The following is a 20,962-nucleotide window of genomic DNA, read 5'->3' as shown; positions in this document are numbered from 1 at the left end:
ACTGGGAGATTTATTGGTTGCAGGTATTTAACAAGATCTCTGTCCAGTTAATAGATGGCCACTAAACAAACACAAGAGAGAATTCAGTGGCTACAAATGACAAAGAAGCAGACATTATATAGTTCATAAAAGTCACTAGAATAATGACAACTACAACAAGCAGTAACAACAACAAAAAAACACTAGGGGATAAGGTGAGTGAAATTTGATTTCCATAATTACCACATTTATATTTGGAATGTCTAATTTTCAACAAAAGTTATGAGACATGGAAAGAAACAGGAAAGTATTATCCATACACAGGATGAAAAGCTATCAGTAGATACTGTCTCTGAGAAAGCCAGACATTTCATTTAGTAGTCTAAGACTTTAAATCTATTAAAAGTTATTTTAGGGCACCTGGGTGGCTCAGGGGGTTAAGCCGCTGCCTTCGGCTCAGGTCATGATCTCAGGGTCCTGGGATCGAGTCCCGCATCAGGCTCTCTGCTCAGCAGGGAGCCTGCTTCCCTTCCTCTCTCTCTGCCTGCCTCTCTGCCTACTTGTGATCTCTGTCTGTCCAATAAACAAATAAAATCTTTTAAAAAAAAGTTATTTTAAGTATGTTCAGAGAACTAAGGGAAATTATAGCTAAAAACTGAAAGAATATGAGAATGATGTCTCACAAAACAGAATACTAATAAAGAGTTATAGTTATTAAGGGAACCTGGGTGGCTTAGTTAGCTATGCATCTGCCTTTGGCTCAGGTCACAATCTTGGGTCCTGCATTTCTTGCTCAGCAGGTGTCTGTTTCTCCCTCTCCCTCTGCTGCACCTCCCAGCTTGTACTCTCTGTCTCTCTTGCTCTCTCTCTCTCTCTATCAAATAAATAAATGAAAACTTTAAAAAATTAAAAAATAAAAAAGAGTTAGAATTATTAAAAAATATGAATCCTGGAGTTGAAAAGCATAAGAACCAAAATAAAAAATTAGTTTAATTTGAAATCAAGTTTGAGCATCCTGAAAAAAGAATCAGCCAAGTCACAGATATGTCAAGGGAGATTATCCAGTCTGAGTTACAGAAGAAAAAAATAAAGAAAAGTGAACTGAATGTGAGAGATCCTCTGGGATGCCATATAAATGTACCAACATCCGCTCAATGGTAGTCACAGAAGGAGAAGAGAGACAAAGAGTAGAAAGAATATTTGAAGAAATAATGTCCAAAAACTTCTCAAATTGGATGAAAAGCATTAATCTACACAACCAAAAAGGTTACAAATTCTAAATATCATAAATTCAAAAAGATCAACATCTAGATACTCCATAAAAAAACTACTGAAACCCAAAGAAAAGGAGAGAATACTCAAAGCAGCAAGAAGTGACTCATCATGTACAAAGGATCCTCAATAGGATTGACAGCTGATTTCTTTTTTTCCTTTTTTAAAAAATAGTTTATTTATTTATTTAACAGACAGAGAGAGAGAGAGCATGCACAAGCAGGGGGAACAGCAGGCAGAGGAAGAGGGAGAAGCAGGCTCCCCACCAAGAAGGAAGCCCAATGTGGGGATCTATCCCCAGGACCCTGACATCATGACCTGAGCTGAAGGCAGATGCTTAACCAACTGAGCCACCCAGGTGCTCCAACAGCTGATTTCTTAAGATTAACAGTGGAGGCCAGGAAGCAGTAGGACGACATATTCAAAGTCCTGAGTGAAAAATTGCCAAGAAACAATTCCATATTTGCTAAAACTATCCTTCAAAAATGAAAGATAAATTAAGACATTTTAGGACTTAAAAAACCTAAGAGAGTTCATTGCTTATGAACATAAAAAAGTCCTACATCAAATACAAAGAGGAGTCCTTGAATTTGAAATAAAAGGACACCAGGCAGTAATTCAAATCCACATGAAGAAATAAAGAGCATTGGTAAAGGAAGATTTACATAAATAAATATAAAATAAAATATAGAGCTTTTTGTTTGTTTGTAAACCCTTTTTTTTCTATCTGATTTAAAAGATGAATTTATAGAAAAATAATTACAAATTTATGCTGATAGCCACACATATATAAAGATTTAATTTGTGATGATAACCTAAAAGGAGGAAATGGAACTATATAAGAACATAGTTTTTGTATACTATAGAAACTAATGTGGCATTAATCCAAACAAAATTATTATACATTGTGAGGTTAACAACATATTCCAGGCCAACTATCAGGAAAATAACTAAAAAATATATATGAAAATAAAGAGCAAGAGATTTAAAATGGTACTCTAGAAAATACCTAACACAAAAGAAGGCAGTAATAAATGATTTAAGAAACAATAGAGATGTGACATGTTAAAAAAACAGCAAAACAGCAGTTGTAAATACTAATTTATCAGTAATTGCATTAATGTGAATGAATTAAACTCTGTAATAAGGAAGTAGAGGGGACACCTGGGTGGCTCAGTCAGTTAAGCATCTGCCTTTGGCCCATGTCATGATCCCACGGTCCTGGGATCAAGCCCCACATCAGGCTGCCTGCCCAGCAGAGAGTTTGCTTCTCCCTCTCCCTCTGCCTATTCCTCCCCTTGTTTATGCTCTCTCTCTGTCAAATAAATAACTAAAATCTTAAATAAAATAAAATAAAGAAGCAGGGATTGGCAGAATGGGGAAAAAGAACATGATCCAACTGTATACTGCATACAGGATACATACTTTAGATTCAAAGACACTAATAGATTGAAAGAAAAAGGATGAAAAACATTTCATTCAAATGGTAACCGAAAGAGAGCTAGAGTGGTTACATTAATTTCACACAAAATAGAATTTAAGACAAATATATTACTAAAGACAAAAACATTTTATAATGATAAAATGGTTAATCTACTGCTAAGATGTAACAGACTCATAGGCACATAACAAAGAAATCCAAAATACATGATTCATAAAACTAACATATTTAAATGGAGAAATAAATAATTCAACAATAATAACTAGAACTTTAATACCCCTCTTTCAATAGCAGACAGAACTATCCATTGTTCTATCAGCAAGGATCAGCAAGGAAATAGAAGACTTAAAAAAAAAAAAAAACCTATAACCCAACTAGACCTAACAAACATCTATATAACATTCCACTCAATGACAAAAGAATACAGACTCTTTTCAGCTATACAATGAATATTTTTCAGGATGGATCATATAATAGCCCATAAAATAATTATGAATGTATTTAAAGGAATTTAAATCATACAAAGATGTTGTATTTAAATACAAAATCATTTTGTTCTTCAATAAAAAGGAAATGAAATGAAAAGTCAGTAACAAAGGAATTGGGGAATCCATAGGTATGTGGAAACAAAACAGCATATGCCTAAATAACCAATGGGTCCTGCCCCTACAAATCACAAGTGAAATTATACAATACTTTTAGATAAATATGAAAATAAAAACACAACTCATCAAAATATGACATGCCCCTAAAGAGTGCTTAGAGGAAATTTTACTGATATTAATTCTTCAGTTTATTTAAATTCTTCTGTTTATTTAAAAAGAAAAAAAGATCTAATTAGACCTAATCTAATCTTTCATGTTAAGACACTGAGAAGACAAAATTAACTCATATCAAATTGAAAGAAGGAAATAATAAAAATTAGAGTATACACAACTTAATTAAAAGATTGAACAATAGTAGATTAAAAAATTAAAATTGATTCTTGAGGAGTCAAGATGGCGGAGAAGTAGCAGGCTGAGACTACTTTAGGTAGAGGGAGATCAAGCTAGATAGCTTATCTAAAGATTGCAAACACCTACAAATCCAACGGGAGATCGAAGAGAAGAAGAACAGCAATTCTAGAAACAGAAAATCAACCACTTTCTGAAAGGTAGGACTGACGGAGAAGTGAATCCAAAGCGACGGGAAGATAGACTGTGGGGGGAGGGGCCGGCTCCCGGCAAGCGGCGGAGCAACGGAGCACAAAATCAGGACTTTTAAAAGTCTGTTCCGCTGAGGGACATCGCTCCAGAGGCTTAACCGGGGTGAAGCCCACGCGGGGTCAGCATGGCCTCAGGTCCCGCAGCGTCACAGAAGGATCCGGGGTGTCTGAGTATCGCAGAGCTAACAGGTATTAGAACAGGGAAGCCGGCTACAGAGACAGAGCTGAGGAGTGAGCTCTCAGCTCGGGGTTACCTTGAACCGGTCGCAGGCTCGGTCAGCTCGGAGCGCAGCCGGAGGCCAAGTTAACGGGAGTAATTGGGCGCTGTTCTCTGAGGGCGCACTGAGGAGTGGGGCCTCGTTCTCTCGGCTCCTCCTCGCCGGAGACTGGGAGGCCGCCATCTTCATTCCCGTCCTCCAGAACTCTACGGAAAGCGCGCAGGGAACAAAAGCTCCCGAAAGCAAAACCGAGCAGATTACTCAGCCCGGCCCCTGGTAAGGGCAGTGCAACTCTGCCTGGAGCAAAGACACTTGAGAATCACTACAACAGGCCCCTCCCCCAGAAGATCAACAAGAAATCCAGCCAGGACCAAGTTCACTTACCAAGGAGTGCAGTTTCAATACCAAGGAGAGCAGCGGAATTCCAGAGGAGGAGACAGCAAAGCAGAGAACTCATGGCTTTCTCCCCATGATTCTTTAGCCTTGCAGTTAATTTAATTTTTTTTTCGTTTTCAATTTTTTTTTTCTTCTGCCAATTTTTTTTAACTTTTACCCTTTTCTTTTTTAATGTTTCTTAACTAGTTTATCTTATATATATTTTTTTTCTTTTTTATATTTTATCTTTATTCATTTTCTTTTTTTAATTGTTTCCTTTTTTTTTTTTTTTCTTTCTGAACCTCTTTTTATCCCCTTTCTCCCCCCTCACAATTTGGGACCTCTTCTGATTTGGTTAAAGCATATTTTCCTGGGGTTGTTGCCACCCTTTTAGTATTTTACTTGCTCCTTCATATACTCTTATCTGGACAAAATGACAAGGCGGAAAAATTCACCACAAAAAAAAGAACAAGAGGCAGTACCAAAGGCTAGGGACCTAATCAATACAGACATTGGTAATATGTCAGATCTAGAGTTCAGAATGACGATTCTCAAGGTTCTAGCCAGGCTTGAAAAAGGCATGGAAGATATTAGAGAAACCCTCTCAGGAGATATAAAGGCCCTTTCTGGAGAAATAAAAGAACTAAAATCTAACCAACTTGAAATCAAAAAAGCTATTAATGAGGTGCAATAAAAAATGGAGGCTCTCACTGCTAGGATAAATGAGGCAGAAGAAAGAATTAGCGATATAGAAGACCAAATGACAGAGAATAAAGAAGCTGAGCAAAAGAGGGACAAACAGCTACTGGACCACGAGGGCAGAATTTGAGAGATAAGTGACACCATAAGACGAAACAATATTAGAATAATTGGGATTCCAGAAGAAGAAGAAAAAGAGAGGGGAACAGAAGGTATACTGGAGAGAATTATTGGAGAGAATTTCCCCAATATGGCAAAGGGAACAAGCATCAAAATCCAGGAGGTTCAGAGAACCCCCCTCAAAATCAATAAGAGTAGGCCCACACCCCGTCACCTAATAGTCAAATTTACAAGTCTTAGTGACAAAGAGAAAATCCTGAAAGCAGCCCGGGAAAAGAAGGCTGTAACATACAATGGTAAAAATATTAGATTGGCATCAGACTTATCCACAGACACCTGGCAGGCCAGGAAGAGCTGGCATGATATATTCAGAGCACTAAAGAAGAAAAATATGCAGCCAAGAATCCTATATCCAGCTAGGCTATCATTGAAAATAGAAGAAGAGATTAAAAGCTTCCAGGACAAACAAAAACTGAAAGAATTTGCAAGCACCAAACCAGCTCTACAGAAAATATTGAAAGGGGTCCTCTAAGCAAAGAGAGAGCCTAAAAGTAGTTGATCAGAAAGGAACAGAGACAATATACAGTAACAGTCACCTTACAGGCAATACAATGGCACTAAATTCATATCTCTCAATAGTTACCCTGAATGTTAATGGGCTAAAAATGCCCCAATCAAAATACACAGGGTATCAGAATGGATAAAAAAACAAAACCCATCTATATGTTGCCTACAAGAAACTCATTTTAGACCTGAAGACACTTTCAGATTTAAAGTGAGGGGGTGGAAAAGAATTTACCATGCTAATGGACATCAGAAGAAAGCAGGAGTGGCAATCCTTATATCAGATCAATTAGATTTTAAGCCAAAGACTATAATAAGAGATGAGGAAGGACACTATATCATCCTCAAAGGATCTGTCCAACAAGAAGATCTAATAATTTTCAATATCTATGTCCCTAACGTGGGAGCAGCCAACTATATAAACCAATTAATAACAAAATCAAAGAAACACATCAACAATAATACAATAATAGTAGGGGACTTTAACACTCCCCTCACTGAAATGGACAGATCATCCAAGCAAAAGATCAACAAGGAAATCAAGGCCTTAAATGACACACTGGACCAGATGGACATCACAGATATATTCAGAACATTTCATCCCAAAGCAACAGAATACACATTCTTCTCTAGTGCACGTGGAACATTCTCCAGAATAGATCACATCCTCGGTCCTAAATCAGGTCTCAACTGGTATCAAAAGATTGGGATCATTCCCCGCATATTTTCAGACCACAATGCTCTGAAGCTAGAACTCAATCACAAGAGGAAATTTGGAAAGAACCCAAATACATGGAGACTAAACAGCATCCTTCTAAAGAATGAATGGGTCAACCAGGAAATTAAAGAAGAATTGAAAAAATTCATGGAAACAAATGATAATGCAAACACAACGGTTCAAAATCTGTGTGACACAACAAAGGCAGTCCTGAGAGGAAAATATATAGCGGTACAAGCCTTCTTTCTCAAGAAACAAGAAAGGTCTCAGGTACACAACCTAACCCTACACCTAAAAGAGCTGGAGAAAGAACAAGAAAGAAAGCCTAAACCCAGCAGGAGAAGAGAAATCATAAAGATCAGAGCAGAAATCAATGAAATAGAAACAAACAAACAAAAAAAAAACAATAAAACAAATCAACGAAACTAGGAGCTGGTTCTTTGAAAGAATTAATGAGATTGATAAACCCCTGGCCAGACTTATCAAAAAGAAAAGAGAAAGGACCCAAATAAATAAAATCATGAATGAAAGAGGAGAGATCACAACTAACACCAGAGAAATACAGACAATTATAAGAACATACTATGAGCAACTCTACACTAACAAATTTGACAATCTGGAAGAAATGGATGCATTCCTAGAGACATATAAACTACCACAACTGAACCAGGAAGAATAGAAAGCCTGAACAGACCCATAACCAGTAAGGAGATTGAAACAGTCATCAAAAATCTCCAAACAAACAAAAGCCCAGGGCCAGACGGCTTCCCGGGGGAATTCTACCAAACATTTAAAGAAGAACTAATTCCTATTCTCCTGAAACTGTTCCAAAAAATAGAAAGGGAAGGAAAACTTCCAAACTCATTTTATGAGGCCATCATCACCTTGATCCCAAAACCAGACAAGGATCCCATCAAAAAAGAGAACTACAGACCAATATCCTTGATGAACACAGATGCAAAAATTCTCATCAAAATACTAGCCAATAGGATTCAACAGTACATTAAAAGGATTATTCACCACGACCAAGTGGGATTTATTCCAGGGCTGCAAGTTTAGTTCAACATCCACAAATCAATCAATGTGATACAACACATTAATAAAAGAAAGAACAAGAACCATATGATACTCTCCATAGATGCTGAAAAAGCATTTGACAAAGCACAGCATCCCTTCCTGATCAAAACTCTTCAAAGTGTAGGGATAGAGGGCACATACCTCAATATCATCAAAGCCATCTATGAAAAACCCACCGCAAATATCATTCTCAATGGAGAAAAACTGAAAGCTTTTCCGCTAAGGTCAGGAACACGGCAGGGATGTCCATTATCACCACTGCTATTCATATAGTACTAGAAGTCCTAGCCTCAGCAATCAGACAACAAAAAGAAATTAAGGCATCGAAATCAGCAAAGAAGAAGTCAAACTATCACTCTTCGCAGATGATATGATACTATATGTGGAAAACCCAAAAGACTCCACTCCAAAACTGCTAGAACTTGTACAGGAATTCAGTAAAGTGTCAGGATATAAAATCAATGCACAGAAGTCAGTTGCCTTTCTCTACACCAACAACAGGAGAGAAGAAAGAGAAATTAAGGAGTCAATCCCATTTACAATTGCACCCCAAACTATAAGATACCTAGGAATAAACCTAACCAAAGAGACTAAGAAGCTATACACAGAAAACTATAAAGTATTCATGAAAGAAATTGAGGAAGACACAAAGAATTGGAAAAAAAGTTCCATGCTCCTGGATTGGAAGAATAAATATTGTGAAAATTTCTATGCTACGTAAAGCAATCTACCCATTTAATGCAATTCCTATCAAAGTACCTCCATTTTTTTCAAAGAAATGGAACAAATAATCCTAAAATTTATATGGAACCAGAAAAGACCTCGAATAGCCAAAGGAATATTGAAAAAGAAAGCCAAAGTCGGTGGCATCACAATTCCGGACTTCAAGCTCTATTACAAAGCTGTCATCATCAAGACAGCATGGTACTGGCACAAAAACCGACACATAGATCAATGGAACAGAATAGAGAGCCCAGAAATAGACCCTCAACTCTATGGTCAACTAATCTTCGACAAAGCAGGAAAGAATGTCCAATGGAAAAAAGACAGCCTCTTCAATAAATGGTGTTGGGAAAATTGGACAGCCACATGCAGAAAAATGAAATTGGATCATTTCCTTACACCACACACGAAAATAGACTCAAAATGGATGAAGGACCTCAATGTGAGAAAGGAATCCATCCAAATCCTTGAGGAGAACACAGGCAGCAACCTCTTCGACCTCAGCCGCAGCAACATCTTCCTAGGAACATCGCCAAAGGCAAGGGAAGCAAGGGCAAAAATGAACTATTGGGATTTCATCAAGATCAAAAGCTTTTGCACAACAAAGGAAACAGTTAACAAAACCGAAAGAAAACTGACAGAATGGGAGAAGATATTTGCAAACGACATATCAGATAAAGGGCTAGTGTCCAGAATCTATAAAGAACTTAGCAAACTCAACACCCAAAGAACAAATAATCCAATCAAGAAATGGGCAGAAGACATGAACAGACATTTCTGCAAAGAAGACATCCAGATGGCCAACAGACACATGAAAAAGAGCTCCATATCACTGGTCATCAGGGAAATACAAATCAAAACCACAATGAGATATCACCTCACACCAGTCAGAATGGCTAAAATTAACAAGTCAGGAAATGACAGATGCTGGCGAGGATGCGGAGAAAGGGGAACATCCTACACTGTTGTTTGGAATGCAAGCTGGTGCAACTACTCTAGAAAAGAGCATGGAGGTTCCTCAAAATGTTGAAAATAGAACTACCGTATGACCCAGCAATTGCACTACTGGGTATTTACCCTAAAGATACAAACGTAGTGATCCAAAGGGGCACGTGCACCCGAATGTTTATAGCAGCAATGTCTACAATAGCCAAACTATGGAAAGATCCTAGATGTCCATCAACAGACGAATGGATCAAGAAGATGTGGTATATATACACAATGGAATACTATGCAGCCATCAAAAGAAATGAAATCTTGCCATTTGCAATGACGTGGATGGAACTAGAGGGTATCATGCTTAGCGAAATAAGTCAATCAGAGAAAGACAACTATAGTATGATCTCCCTGATATGAGGGAGAGGAGAGGCAACATGGGGGGTTAAGTGGGTAGGAGAAGAGTAAATGAAACAAGATGGGATTGGGAGGGAGACAAACCATAAGTGACTCTTAATCTCACAAAACAAACTGAGGGTTGCTGGGGGGAGGAGGGGTGGGGTTATGGACATTGGGTAGGGTATGTGCTATGGTAAGTGCTGTGAAGTGTGTAAACCTGGCGATTCACAGACCTGTACCCCTGGGTATAAAAATATATTATATGTTTATAAAAAATAAAATTAAAAAAAATTAATGAGGTATTGATACATGCTACAACATGGCTAAGTGAAGGGTGCCAGACAAAAGAGACCTCATGCTGTCTGATTCCCATTTCATGAAATGACCAGACAAATCTAGACACAAAAATAGACTAGTGGTTTCCAGGGGTGTGGGCAGAAAAAAATGGGGAGTAACCACTACTGGGTATGGAATTCCTCTCTGAGTTAAGGAAAATGTTCTAAAATTGGAGTGCTGGTTTCACAAATCTGTTTGCACACTAAAACCCGCTGAATTGTATGCTTTAAAAGTATTTATTTCATGGTATTTAAATTATATCTTAATAAAGCTTTTGTGATATAAAAATGTTAGAGCTGGGATCCCTCAGAAAGGACCCAGCCCCCTCCCACACCCAACACACACAACTTGTGTTTCAGGTTGCTGAGGACAGGTTGTGTTTCAAGTTGCTGGACAAGGAAAATGTGATAGCTTCAGAGGTGTGCCAAAGGGAAAAATGAGGGATGTGTTTCCTTTGTCATATGGATTTTCATTGGTGGATGGGCTCAGAAGATTATTTGGTATCAATGCAAGATTATTACGGAGGAGGAGACAAGTCAGCAGTGGGCTTAAACAGAGAGAAGGCCGGAGAGGGCTCCCACCTTCTGGTATGCATCTATATTCACCAGGAGACTGGAAAGTCTCAAGCAGCTGAAGGGCCAAAATAACATACAGAATGAATAGATCAGGAGTACAGGAAAAGGGGCTTTGCAAGACCTCAAGACCAGAGGGTATGGTAGGGATGATGGATTTCGGTAATAAATGACAGAAGGTGACCCAAAGCCAAGAAGAACTAATACTGGTTACTGATGGAGAGGTCACAGAGGCTGACACTTACCAAGGGAATGAGGTACCTCACGAACCAGGAAGGACTTGTATTAAATGGTATCTTGCTGTCCACTATAAGAACAGCCATGGGGGTGCCTGGGTGGTTCAGTCAATTAAGTGTCCAACTCTTGATTTAGGCTCAGGCCATGATCTCAGGGTCAGGACATTAAACTCTGAGTGGGGCTCTGCACTGGGTGTGGAGCCTGCTTAAGATTCTCTCCCTCTGCCCTCTACCTAACCCCCTTGCAACCTTTTGCTCTCTCTCTCTCACTCTCAAAAATAAAAACAAACAAACAAAAAAACCCCAACAACCATGATGTTGAGCAAATTTACTCCTGCATTTAAATAGAATTCTGGGGAGAAGGAAAGGATGAAACCTTAAAGATAAGAATAGTCCTAATAGGAAATTGAAATTTTGAATTAAGTTTAAATGCTGAAACACTGGGATTTTACCCACGGAATCCTAAAGTACTTGGAAGAGACTAAGTTTTAAACTACAAGGGAAGAAGTTATCATGAATGTATAAGACAATCTCTCTTTTGCTGCTATAGGGTAAAGTTGTTGGTAAGCTATTGAGTTCAATTAGAGATGAGAGAAAAAAAATTACATTTCCTCATCCCTGTGTCAGAATGAGTAAACTTTAAATCCCCTACAGTTCATTCAGGGTACTCAAGGAATGGTCCTGTTCCCAGCACTAGGAAAAATGATAATTATGTGACAAAATAGAAGTGTTAGCTAACGCTACAGTGGCAATCACATTGCAGTATAAATATATCAAATCAATCCATAGCACACCTTAAATTTACACAATGTTGTCAAATAAACATAGCTCGATAAAATAATTCTTTTGAAAGAGTGGTCATGAGGTAGCCTTATGGCCAACCAAGCAGTCAGATATAGGCTGAACTTTGAGACTGAAGAGGGAAAACCATTGTGATGGAGTGAAAAGCAACAGGCTGAAAGTCAGCAGGTCTGGCATTGAGTTGGGGGTGCCTCCAACTGGCTCTTGACTTTCAACGTTGCTGAATCTCTTCTGGTACTCATTTGCTTGGCCTGTGAAGAAGTCTAACTAGATACCTAGCAAGATTTCTTCCAGTTCTAAAAAACTGATTCTCAGGTCTTGTATGCCCAGTTTGGGGAAATATCTGCCACTTCTGGGCCAAGTTCAAATAGGTATTATCTTAAGAGACGGAACTCCTCTTTCTTTGGTCATGCCCCTGGAAGCTGGGCTGAGGGCAACCAGATATGAAGTGTAATTACCTGGAAAGTGTCGATGGACCTTGGCTTTGCAGCTACATTTTCCAATTAGCTCAGGAGTAAAGATATCATTGTGACAGCTGGCACAGTAAAAGGCGGCTCTGGACAATGAAAGCAAATCAAGAATGAATTATGTGAGGCTTAACACTAAGCATGGTGCTGAATCAGTTTGCCATTGAGTTGCATTTGCTTTAGGACTTTCTCCCTATAAAGTAATAAAAAAAATTACCTTATGACTTCCTTTGCAGATTCAGCAATAAAGAACCCTAGTGTGTTCTTACGCAGCTTAACCTGTACAGGTGGATTTAGCAGCAGACTACTGGAAACAGAAAATAAAAATACAATAATTTTCCCCTTTAATTTGTATGGAAATATTTGGTGTCTCATTCTGTCATTACCAATGGATTCCCTGAACTGTAGAGTTAATAAGACTCCATCCCCTTCTACTGCCAAATAGGGTAGAAAAACTGCATTTGATTGCTGCTAAATATCCAGAAGGGAGTCAGGTCACAACATGATTACTGAGTTGCACACAGCTGAGCTAAGGGTGAACTCCTCCCTGGACTGCATCCTAAACCTAAAATGGATAAACCAACTCAGATGCATGAAGCCTTGCTAATTTAGCCTACTCAATGCCACAGCCACATGGTTGCAAGTCTTATAGTCATAGTAGTGGTGTTTATCTTTAGGCTACTTGTCCTATAAAATTAAATTATGCCTAGTTAACCAGCTGGATTCAAAAGTTCCTTTTATTTGCTTATGCAATTTTTGAACTTACGTATTTCTTTAGACTTCATTATTTTTTCTATCTTGATTGCCAGATTTTTGAGAGCAGGAACCACATGAATTGTTTCTATTGCTACATGAACACTTTGATTTTCTCTTTCCTTATTGTTTGTGTGTTTGAAAATGACATCTTCAAATTTCACCCATGAGACTCCTTGATGTAGTACTACATCACGACTATTTGAATTCCCCACATTTCTCCCTATGTTTTTCAGGCTATCCCATTTTTATTTCCTTTAATTCAGAGCCTCAACACAATGAGGTCTTATAAACTTGAAAGTACCATCACTTCATCTGCACATGGTAAAAGTACTCCTTTACTCCCTTAAAACACTCCTTTTATATTAACACTGGAAAGAAGTCAAATATTAATTTTGGCAAAGCTTATTCTGTTGTTAGGGTACTCCAAAGTAACTTCTGAGTTTAAGAGCTTTACAAAAATAAAAGGGGTTGTGCCACAAAAGCTCTTCCACACTATGCCAAGAATCAAAAGATGCTGGGTAGCTGTGTTGATGCTATATTGAGGTAGTTTATTATCTGAGACACTGGATGGCATTTTCCAAATGTTTACTGACTGATATTAATGAGTAGAATAAACGCTTTTAACTTTGAAAGGAAAAGAACATGGATTTGTGCCCCCATCATTGGCTGATGTTCATTAGCTAGCAAATATAAACTGAGTTGTATCTTTATAGCTCTTATTTTTAAGGCAGTGCCCTCTGAACTCATATTAAATATTTAGTAATGGGGGTGCCTGGGTTGCTCAGTGGGTTAAGCCTCTGCCTTTGGCTCAGGTCATGACCCAGCGTCCTGGGATTGAGTCCCGCATTCGGCTCTCTGCTCAGCGGGGAGCCTGCTTCCTCCTCTCTCTCTCTCTGCCTGCCACTCTGCCTACTTGTGATCTCTCTCTCTCTGTCAAATAAAAAATAAAATCTTTAAAAAAAATAAATATTTAGTAATGAAGATACTGTCACAATAATAGCTGCGGTTGCATTTGAAAGGAGAGGTGAACTCCCTTTGCACATTTTTCTAAACTGGCTTGAAATCCCCTTCATGAATCATGGCCACTTGCTCTCTAGAGAACGTTTGCTACTGCAACAAACTTAGAACATTATCTGACTGGGGTCAGATCCAGCTTTATCGCTTAGCAGATAATAAATTATTCCCTAAGACAAATCCATATGATTGTCAAGGGCTTTTTTAACTTTTTTTTTTTTAAGATTTATTTACTTATTTATTTGAGAGAGAGAGAGAGAGAGAGAAAGAGCGCACAGGCATGCAAGCCGGGGAGGCGCAGAGGGAGAGGGAGAGAGAGAATAGTAAGTAAGCTCCACTCCTAGCTTGGAGCCTGATGGGGGGCTCCATCTCACATCCCTGAGATCACGACCTGAGCTGAAATCAACAGTCGGATGCTTAACTAAGGCACCCAGGTGACCTGGGCTTTCCCAAGTTTTAAAGTCTATTCAAGTGTATCAATTAGAAGAGAAAATAAAAGGTGAGAAAAGATGGGCTTTCCCTCCAGTTTTTCTGTATACTAGTCTAAACCTCAGCCATTGAGATGCCCTATTTTCCTCCCACTTATGGCTGCAGTGGATTTAGTACAGCATAGTGATGAGGATCATCACCTCCCTTGCTGAGTTCAGATGCTGGCTCTGCCACTTGGGACTGATGTGAGTTTGGGAAAATTATTTAACTTTTCTGGGCCTCATCTCCCTTCTCTAAAAAATGGGACTAAGAAGTATACCCAAGAATACCCATGAATCTCTACAAGAGTTTATGTAAGCAAAGTGCCTGTAGCATTGCTGGTCATGAACTGGCAATCACGTAAAAGACTGCTATTAACCACATCAGGATTTAATCTCTTTGATTCACCTGACTCTTCGGTGAGAAACCAAAGTTAAATGTAAGTTAGAGCACATTCCTCTTTCATTAGGGGTACATATGTGCTAGATAATAAACAGCATCAAGGCATCTTGAATATATGTGGAAATTAGCTGCCTAATAAATGTTTGTGTTTCTGTTCTGTGATGTCCCATAGTCATCCTAATAAAGTTTAAAGAAATCTAGGATGCTAAAGTTGGAACCAAGGGACCTCAAGAACATTTGGTCAAGTAATTTACAAATACCAGCAAAAAAACTGTCTCTATCATGGGGTCTTCAAAAATTCTCTGGTCCTACCCTTGGAGATTTTGATTTTGTAAAGATTAAAGTGGGATTTTGGAATCTATATGCCTTTAAAGCTTTGCAAATAGTTCCAATGCACAGCCCATGTTGCTGAAGGGGAAGTTCTGGACGAGTCTAAAACTCAAACTGCCTGGTTTATGGTTCTAAGACTCCATCCTGTAACCTATTTCTGGGAGAAAGGCCATTTGTGCACAGATTTAAATTCTGAGATTTTCTTGAGCATGGCAGGATTGTTAAATAGAATTAAGCCAGCTAGATGATACTATTTGTTATTCTCTCCTTAGTGACTTCCTTTGTACAGTACTCTGCTGACTTCTTTTGCCCAGATGCATTTTGCAATATCTCTACTTAGATTTTTCTTCTGTCCAACATTTCATATAAAATTGTTCCTTTGTAGTCTGTCTGATATCATTCAAACTTGTTGAATTTTGACTATTTCCCTATAATTCTAAGGCTCCTGATAATGTCAGTTTTAGAGCTAGAAAGGGTCTCAGGTATTAACAAGAACTCCTTGATTCACAGACAATGGATGTTTCTCCAACACCACAGAGCTAGCAAGTCATAATCAGGATCAGAATTTGGTCTGTTGATTCCAATTTAATTCAACTTAGTTTTCCACTAAAAAAATATATAAAATTATATATATATATATATATAAAATAGTCTTTCTTGTTCCCCAACCTATTTAAACCCTCAGTTTTTCTCATTTTCAGCATTTTTTATTCTCTCTCTATATAGCATAGTAGTTGATTTGCTGTTTTACTATATTTTTTTTATTACATGATAAATTATTTTACTTCTCATATTATTCATTATGGGTTCTCAAGAAATTCCAGTGGTCTAATAATGTTGGTTCTCTCTTTTATCTACTCTACCAAAAGCAGACTTTGTCCCATAGTCTGAATTCCCATTTTGCCATATTTTACAGCTTAGTTTCTAAAGCTACAGTTTATGGGAGCATTTATTGTCATAAATAATTCTATCTCATGGTACTATTTCATGGTCAAGACTTATAAGATCTAGTAATAAATTAAAAGGAATCCCAGATCTGAGAAGGAGAGCATTTCTTCTCTCCCTTGCTCATGAGAGAGAATTTGGGGAGGGCCATGGGAACAAAGGCAAAGCACCTGTCCACCCACTAGGGTAACCATTCTAACTCCAATCATTAGATTCTAACCACAATCATTAAAGACAATACAAAGTGCACCACAGCAAACTGGGTGCCCAACAGGCTGGCTCTCAACAAATGGCAATATCTTAGTTATGTCTGTATTTTTGGAGAAGTCTTAATCATAAAGATTCTCCTTTTACAAGCTGAAAAGATTCAAAGTCTCATTGGTACCAGTAACCATGAAACATGGATTTGTGTTCGATGGCTATCAGCATGAGTCCCAGCTTCACAAAGCAGAGCCTAGGAAGGAAGACAAGTAATTGTGAGGAAAGAGGATAGCAGGGTGCTAATTCACAAGAATATGACCAACACTCTGTGCTCTGTGCTGGGAAAACACTAGTACCTCAGCAGAGGAAGAGACTCCTAAATGCAAGTGAATCTATTCTAAAGTTTATCATAGCCAGCATGGCGACTATGTCTCACACAGAATGCAAGCTTCTCAATTGCACAGATGCAGACTTGTTCATTCTTACACTTCAGTATTTATCATGGAGCCTGGCCTACAGTGGTCCCCCCAGTGAACATTATTGAAAGAATGTCATTGCATGAAGGACAAGGAAAGCATTTCTTTTAACTTACCGGGAAACGTCAGGAAAACTCATTCCAGCAAAGTCATCAGAGAGACGTTGAGTCAGGATTTTGTTCTTTAGGCCATTAAAGAAATATTTTTGCCAAGGCTGTTTAGGAAAAACCTGGAATACACAATCATGCCACATGTAGAACTCGGACATGGAATATGGGATGTTATAATTCAAGTTGTATGTCCTGCTAAGCAGCAAACCAGCACCCATTGCACTTAAGTTATAGAAAAGAGATTTGTCCTAGTGGTTCACTGAAGAAATCTCAAAGGAAGAACCAAAACTCTACCATACACCTCAACTATTTACTCTAGAGAGTTCAGAAGAAAATGAAAGCATAATGATTTGGTTTCTTCCCAGATGGCATTCATGACACCTTGTAGAAACTAAAATTCTCCCAATAATGTCAGCAAGGTAGACTGGTTTTTGAGTCAGTAACAATAAGAGGAGAAGGACAATATGGAATCTAAGTTGTCTCTCCATAAATACAGCTGCTTAAGATTTTTTTTAACATATTAAGTTTTCCATTGACTAGCCATATGCCACAAAGAAAAAACATTCAAGGCTTCTGCCCAGTATCAGAACTTTTCATAGCTTCAAATGAACTTAAGGAGCCATCCTGATCAATGGACATGAGATAAAAATCAGGGACAGCAGCAGGTTTCCAAAGAAAAGGAAGAAGGGGAAAGAGAAGGATATCTCTCACAAAGGCTGAATACAGGCTGTGCAGGGTTTGGGCTGTTGGGTAACTCATCTCTGATATTTGTATAAGAACTCAGAATTTTATTATGCTCTCCATACAGTCTCATCATCCTCCCCATCTGTTGCCATAAGAACCCCCACCACACTGCTCCTTCATGGCAGGACAGGCTCCTCTTAAAGCCCAGAAACCTAGGTGAATGTCTGGAATTCCTATAAGTTCTGAAACACTGTGGCTGTGGAGGGTTAAGGTTAGTTCAAAAATATTCAGATGACCAGCCTGTGGTTTAGAAAACACAACACACACACACACACACACACACAGAGAAAAAATATTCTGACTTACAAAAAAGGACTACTCATATCAAGCAATCCAAGCACTTGCTCTGCAATCCTCATTCCAAGATTCAGCCAAATCTCCTGCCTTCTCCCACTCTCTTAAATTTTTCATCGAAGAGTACTCACTTCACTGGGAGTCCCTATTTAAGTCTCCATAACTAAAAAAAAAGGGGGGGCTTAATGTTTGTAATGTAAATGTTTCAGTTTTTGACAGAGGGTAAAAGAATGATAGAGATGAGAGAAGACTTCCTGTGATCATTTTTTTTTTTTTAAGATCAGAACAGGAAACAGGAGGATAAGATAGAGTTTTGATTTATATAGTAGAATCAGGGAGCTCAAGTATGTCAACTGGAGTAGATTTAGTCCAAGTTTAAGCCTAACGCAATACTGTCTCTGCCTTGAAGAAACTGGAAGTGCTCTTTGGACTATAATTTCTCACCATATAATCAATATAGTTGAAACACATATCATTGATCCAAGGTCTTGGAATCTGAGTACTTGAAAGTTTTACAGATACTAATGTCATACTCAGAAAAATCAGGTTATGAGATGAATAACTCTCATTTTATTGATCCAGAAGCTGACAGAGAAAGTGTCTAATCCAAGAAAAATCGATCATAAGACACTAGAGCCCTAGTTGTTAAATCTAAGTTAATAGTTTATTATAGAATCTAAAACACCAGAGCTATGAGTATAACATTAAAAAAATCTTACCTTGACCCTGCCTGGTTTAGGATATCTGAAAGTAGCTTTTAGACTTCACTCCCCCTGCCCAAAAATATCATAACCACAAATTTCTCTCAATTCCTATGAATATCGATAGATGATCATCTTCAATGAGATGGTTACAACTTTAGATCACACAGAAAGAACAACAATATAAAATAGGGTTGGTTTTAAATATCTTCCTCCTCTACTTCCATGAAAGACATGAAGTCTTCATAAAGAGCTCTCATTCCATTTCCTTTCTCCAGCCATGGAGATGTTATCGTGTTACTATGTAGACTGTGTATACTATGATACTACTGTCATTCACTCTTGTTAATGTTTTCCAGTCTTTAAAGTGTCCATAGACCAGCAGCCTACACACTCCTGGGAGCTTTTTTTCAGAAATGAAGCCCCACTCAGACTTTTGGAATTAGAATCTGCATTTTAACCAGACCTCCAGGGGATTTGCCTACACAATTCATGTTTTGGAAGCACCCTCTCAAACATCCCTGTCCTTGAGACTTGGTGAAAAGGGATGATTTCAAACCCCCAGAGGGGCAGCAGTTTACAAATTCCAATATCTGGGTTGGAGACTCCATGGAGAGCTCAAGCGAGTCACTGTACATGAATACATGTTTCTTGCAGAGCAGTTATCTTGCACTTTCTGAGTACACAGCACAGGCAGAGACAATTTACTCACAAGCACTTTTCAAGGACATACACAGTAAGCAGGAAGAGGAGGGTAAGGCAGATTCATTATAGTGTCATCAAGGCTCATTCCTACTGTCTGATGTCGTCTCTATTTATCTGTACATGATATTTCCTCCAATGCACAGAAGGAATTATAGAAGAATTCCATGTTTTCCAGCTAGCATTTTGCTGGCCAGAGTATCTTTCATGGTTTTTTTATTTTGTTTTGTTTGTTCGTTTGGGATTTTTTGTTTGTTTGTTTCGTTTTGTTTTAGATAGTACTGGGGACAAAACCAAAAAAGATGTAAAATTTTTTTAAATTTATTAATGAAGGAAATAAAGTGTAAAGAAAGGCCAAGAGGGAAATTGAATATAAGAGAAGGCATATATAGACTCCTAATAAATGGAGAGGAAAGGTCACTCTCTGGAGAGCCTCCAGACAATGGGAAATTGGGTCCAGCTGAGGTTGGAATCTTTCTTGGATCATTTCATGCAGGTGGCATTCCAAAGGCTGTACTTTGTGCTTATAGCAGTCATCCCAATATCCCCTTGACCACTTATTTAGTCTCAAAGGCATCAAAGGACATGATATATGGGGGATTATGAGTAGATACCCAACAACCACAGGTATCAAGCATAGTGGTAAGATATTAGGTCAGACAATTCTACCTCTTCTACTCATTAACTTAACTATACAATCAAGTTAGTTAGCTTAACTGACCCATTACTGGGATTCTACCTTGAAATATTATCAATGGGAAGCATAAGGTATTTAAAATGAGTGACATACTAGGTTCTCAATATGTGGTGACTATTGTTGTTATTGCATAGAATGTTCCCAAAATAACCTGAAAATTAGATTTTAATTGTTATTAGTTCCGTGAATATGTTTATTATCATGAATTTAATTTATATTTAAATATATAATTTTACCACTAATAAAAAACCTTTATTTTTAATTTTTTTACAATCCTCTATGGATTTTTAAATTTTTTCTTAATATTTTCTAATTCAAATTTTAAAAATTAATACGAACAATTCAGTTGCATCAGTACATTTAGAATGTTGTATAGTCACTTCCCCTATCTAGTTTGAAAATACTTCTGTCAAACCAAAGTAAAATCCCTATCCATTAACAAATTGTTCTCAATTCTTACCACTCTCCCCAATGTCTGCTCTTGGCAACATGGATCCAACCATCAGCATTCTGTCTTCTATTTATTTTGGTTATTTGATATAAACAGAGTTAATGAAATATGTGAGATTTTATATCAGGCTTTACAGCATATATCCATGTTATAGCATATATCCATGTTGCAGCATATTCCAGTAGTTCCTCTTTATGGCTGAATAATATCCCCTTATTCCTATGTTACAGTTTGTCCATTCAACAACTGATAGAGATCTGGGCTATTTCTGCCTTTTGAATATTGTGAATCATCCTCCTATATAACCTTTATTTTTATTTATATTTCTGCCTTTAATAACTCCAAGTACTTCTACCTTTATGTTCATAACATCAGACTGCAGGTAGAAAGCAAAGCTATGATTTCTATTTTGCAGATAAATATTCTTAGACAAGAATAAGATCAATAATCTCTTCAAGGTCAGCACCATACCCAGGACTTCAGTCTAGACCTCTCAATCCTTCATAGTTCAAGTGGAAGTCAAATCTCATTTCT

The 20,962-nt window shown here is 37.9% G+C and overlaps 1 protein-coding gene across 1 annotated transcript in view; it reads right to left on the bottom strand.

The window, feature by feature from the left end:
* Positions 1 to 20,962, bottom strand: part of KCNU1 (potassium calcium-activated channel subfamily U member 1) — a 157,573-nt gene that overhangs the window by 83,190 nt on the left and 53,421 nt on the right. The window contains exons 15-18 of the mRNA XM_032838081.1: positions 16,846 to 16,958; positions 16,438 to 16,506; positions 12,355 to 12,444; positions 12,129 to 12,226 (exon numbers count right to left, since the gene is read on the bottom strand). Of these exons, the coding sequence (XP_032693972.1) occupies positions 12,129 to 12,226; positions 12,355 to 12,444; positions 16,438 to 16,506; positions 16,846 to 16,958 (370 nt within the window). The remainder of the gene's footprint in view (positions 1 to 12,128; positions 12,227 to 12,354; positions 12,445 to 16,437; positions 16,507 to 16,845; positions 16,959 to 20,962) is intronic.

This window comes from Lontra canadensis, unplaced genomic scaffold, assembly GCF_010015895.1.
Source record: "Lontra canadensis isolate GAN:19392208 unplaced genomic scaffold, GSC_riverotter_1.0 scaffold101, whole genome shotgun sequence".
NCBI lineage: Eukaryota > Metazoa > Chordata > Mammalia > Carnivora > Mustelidae > Lontra > Lontra canadensis.
This window is presented reverse-complemented; position numbering and strand designations above follow the sequence as displayed.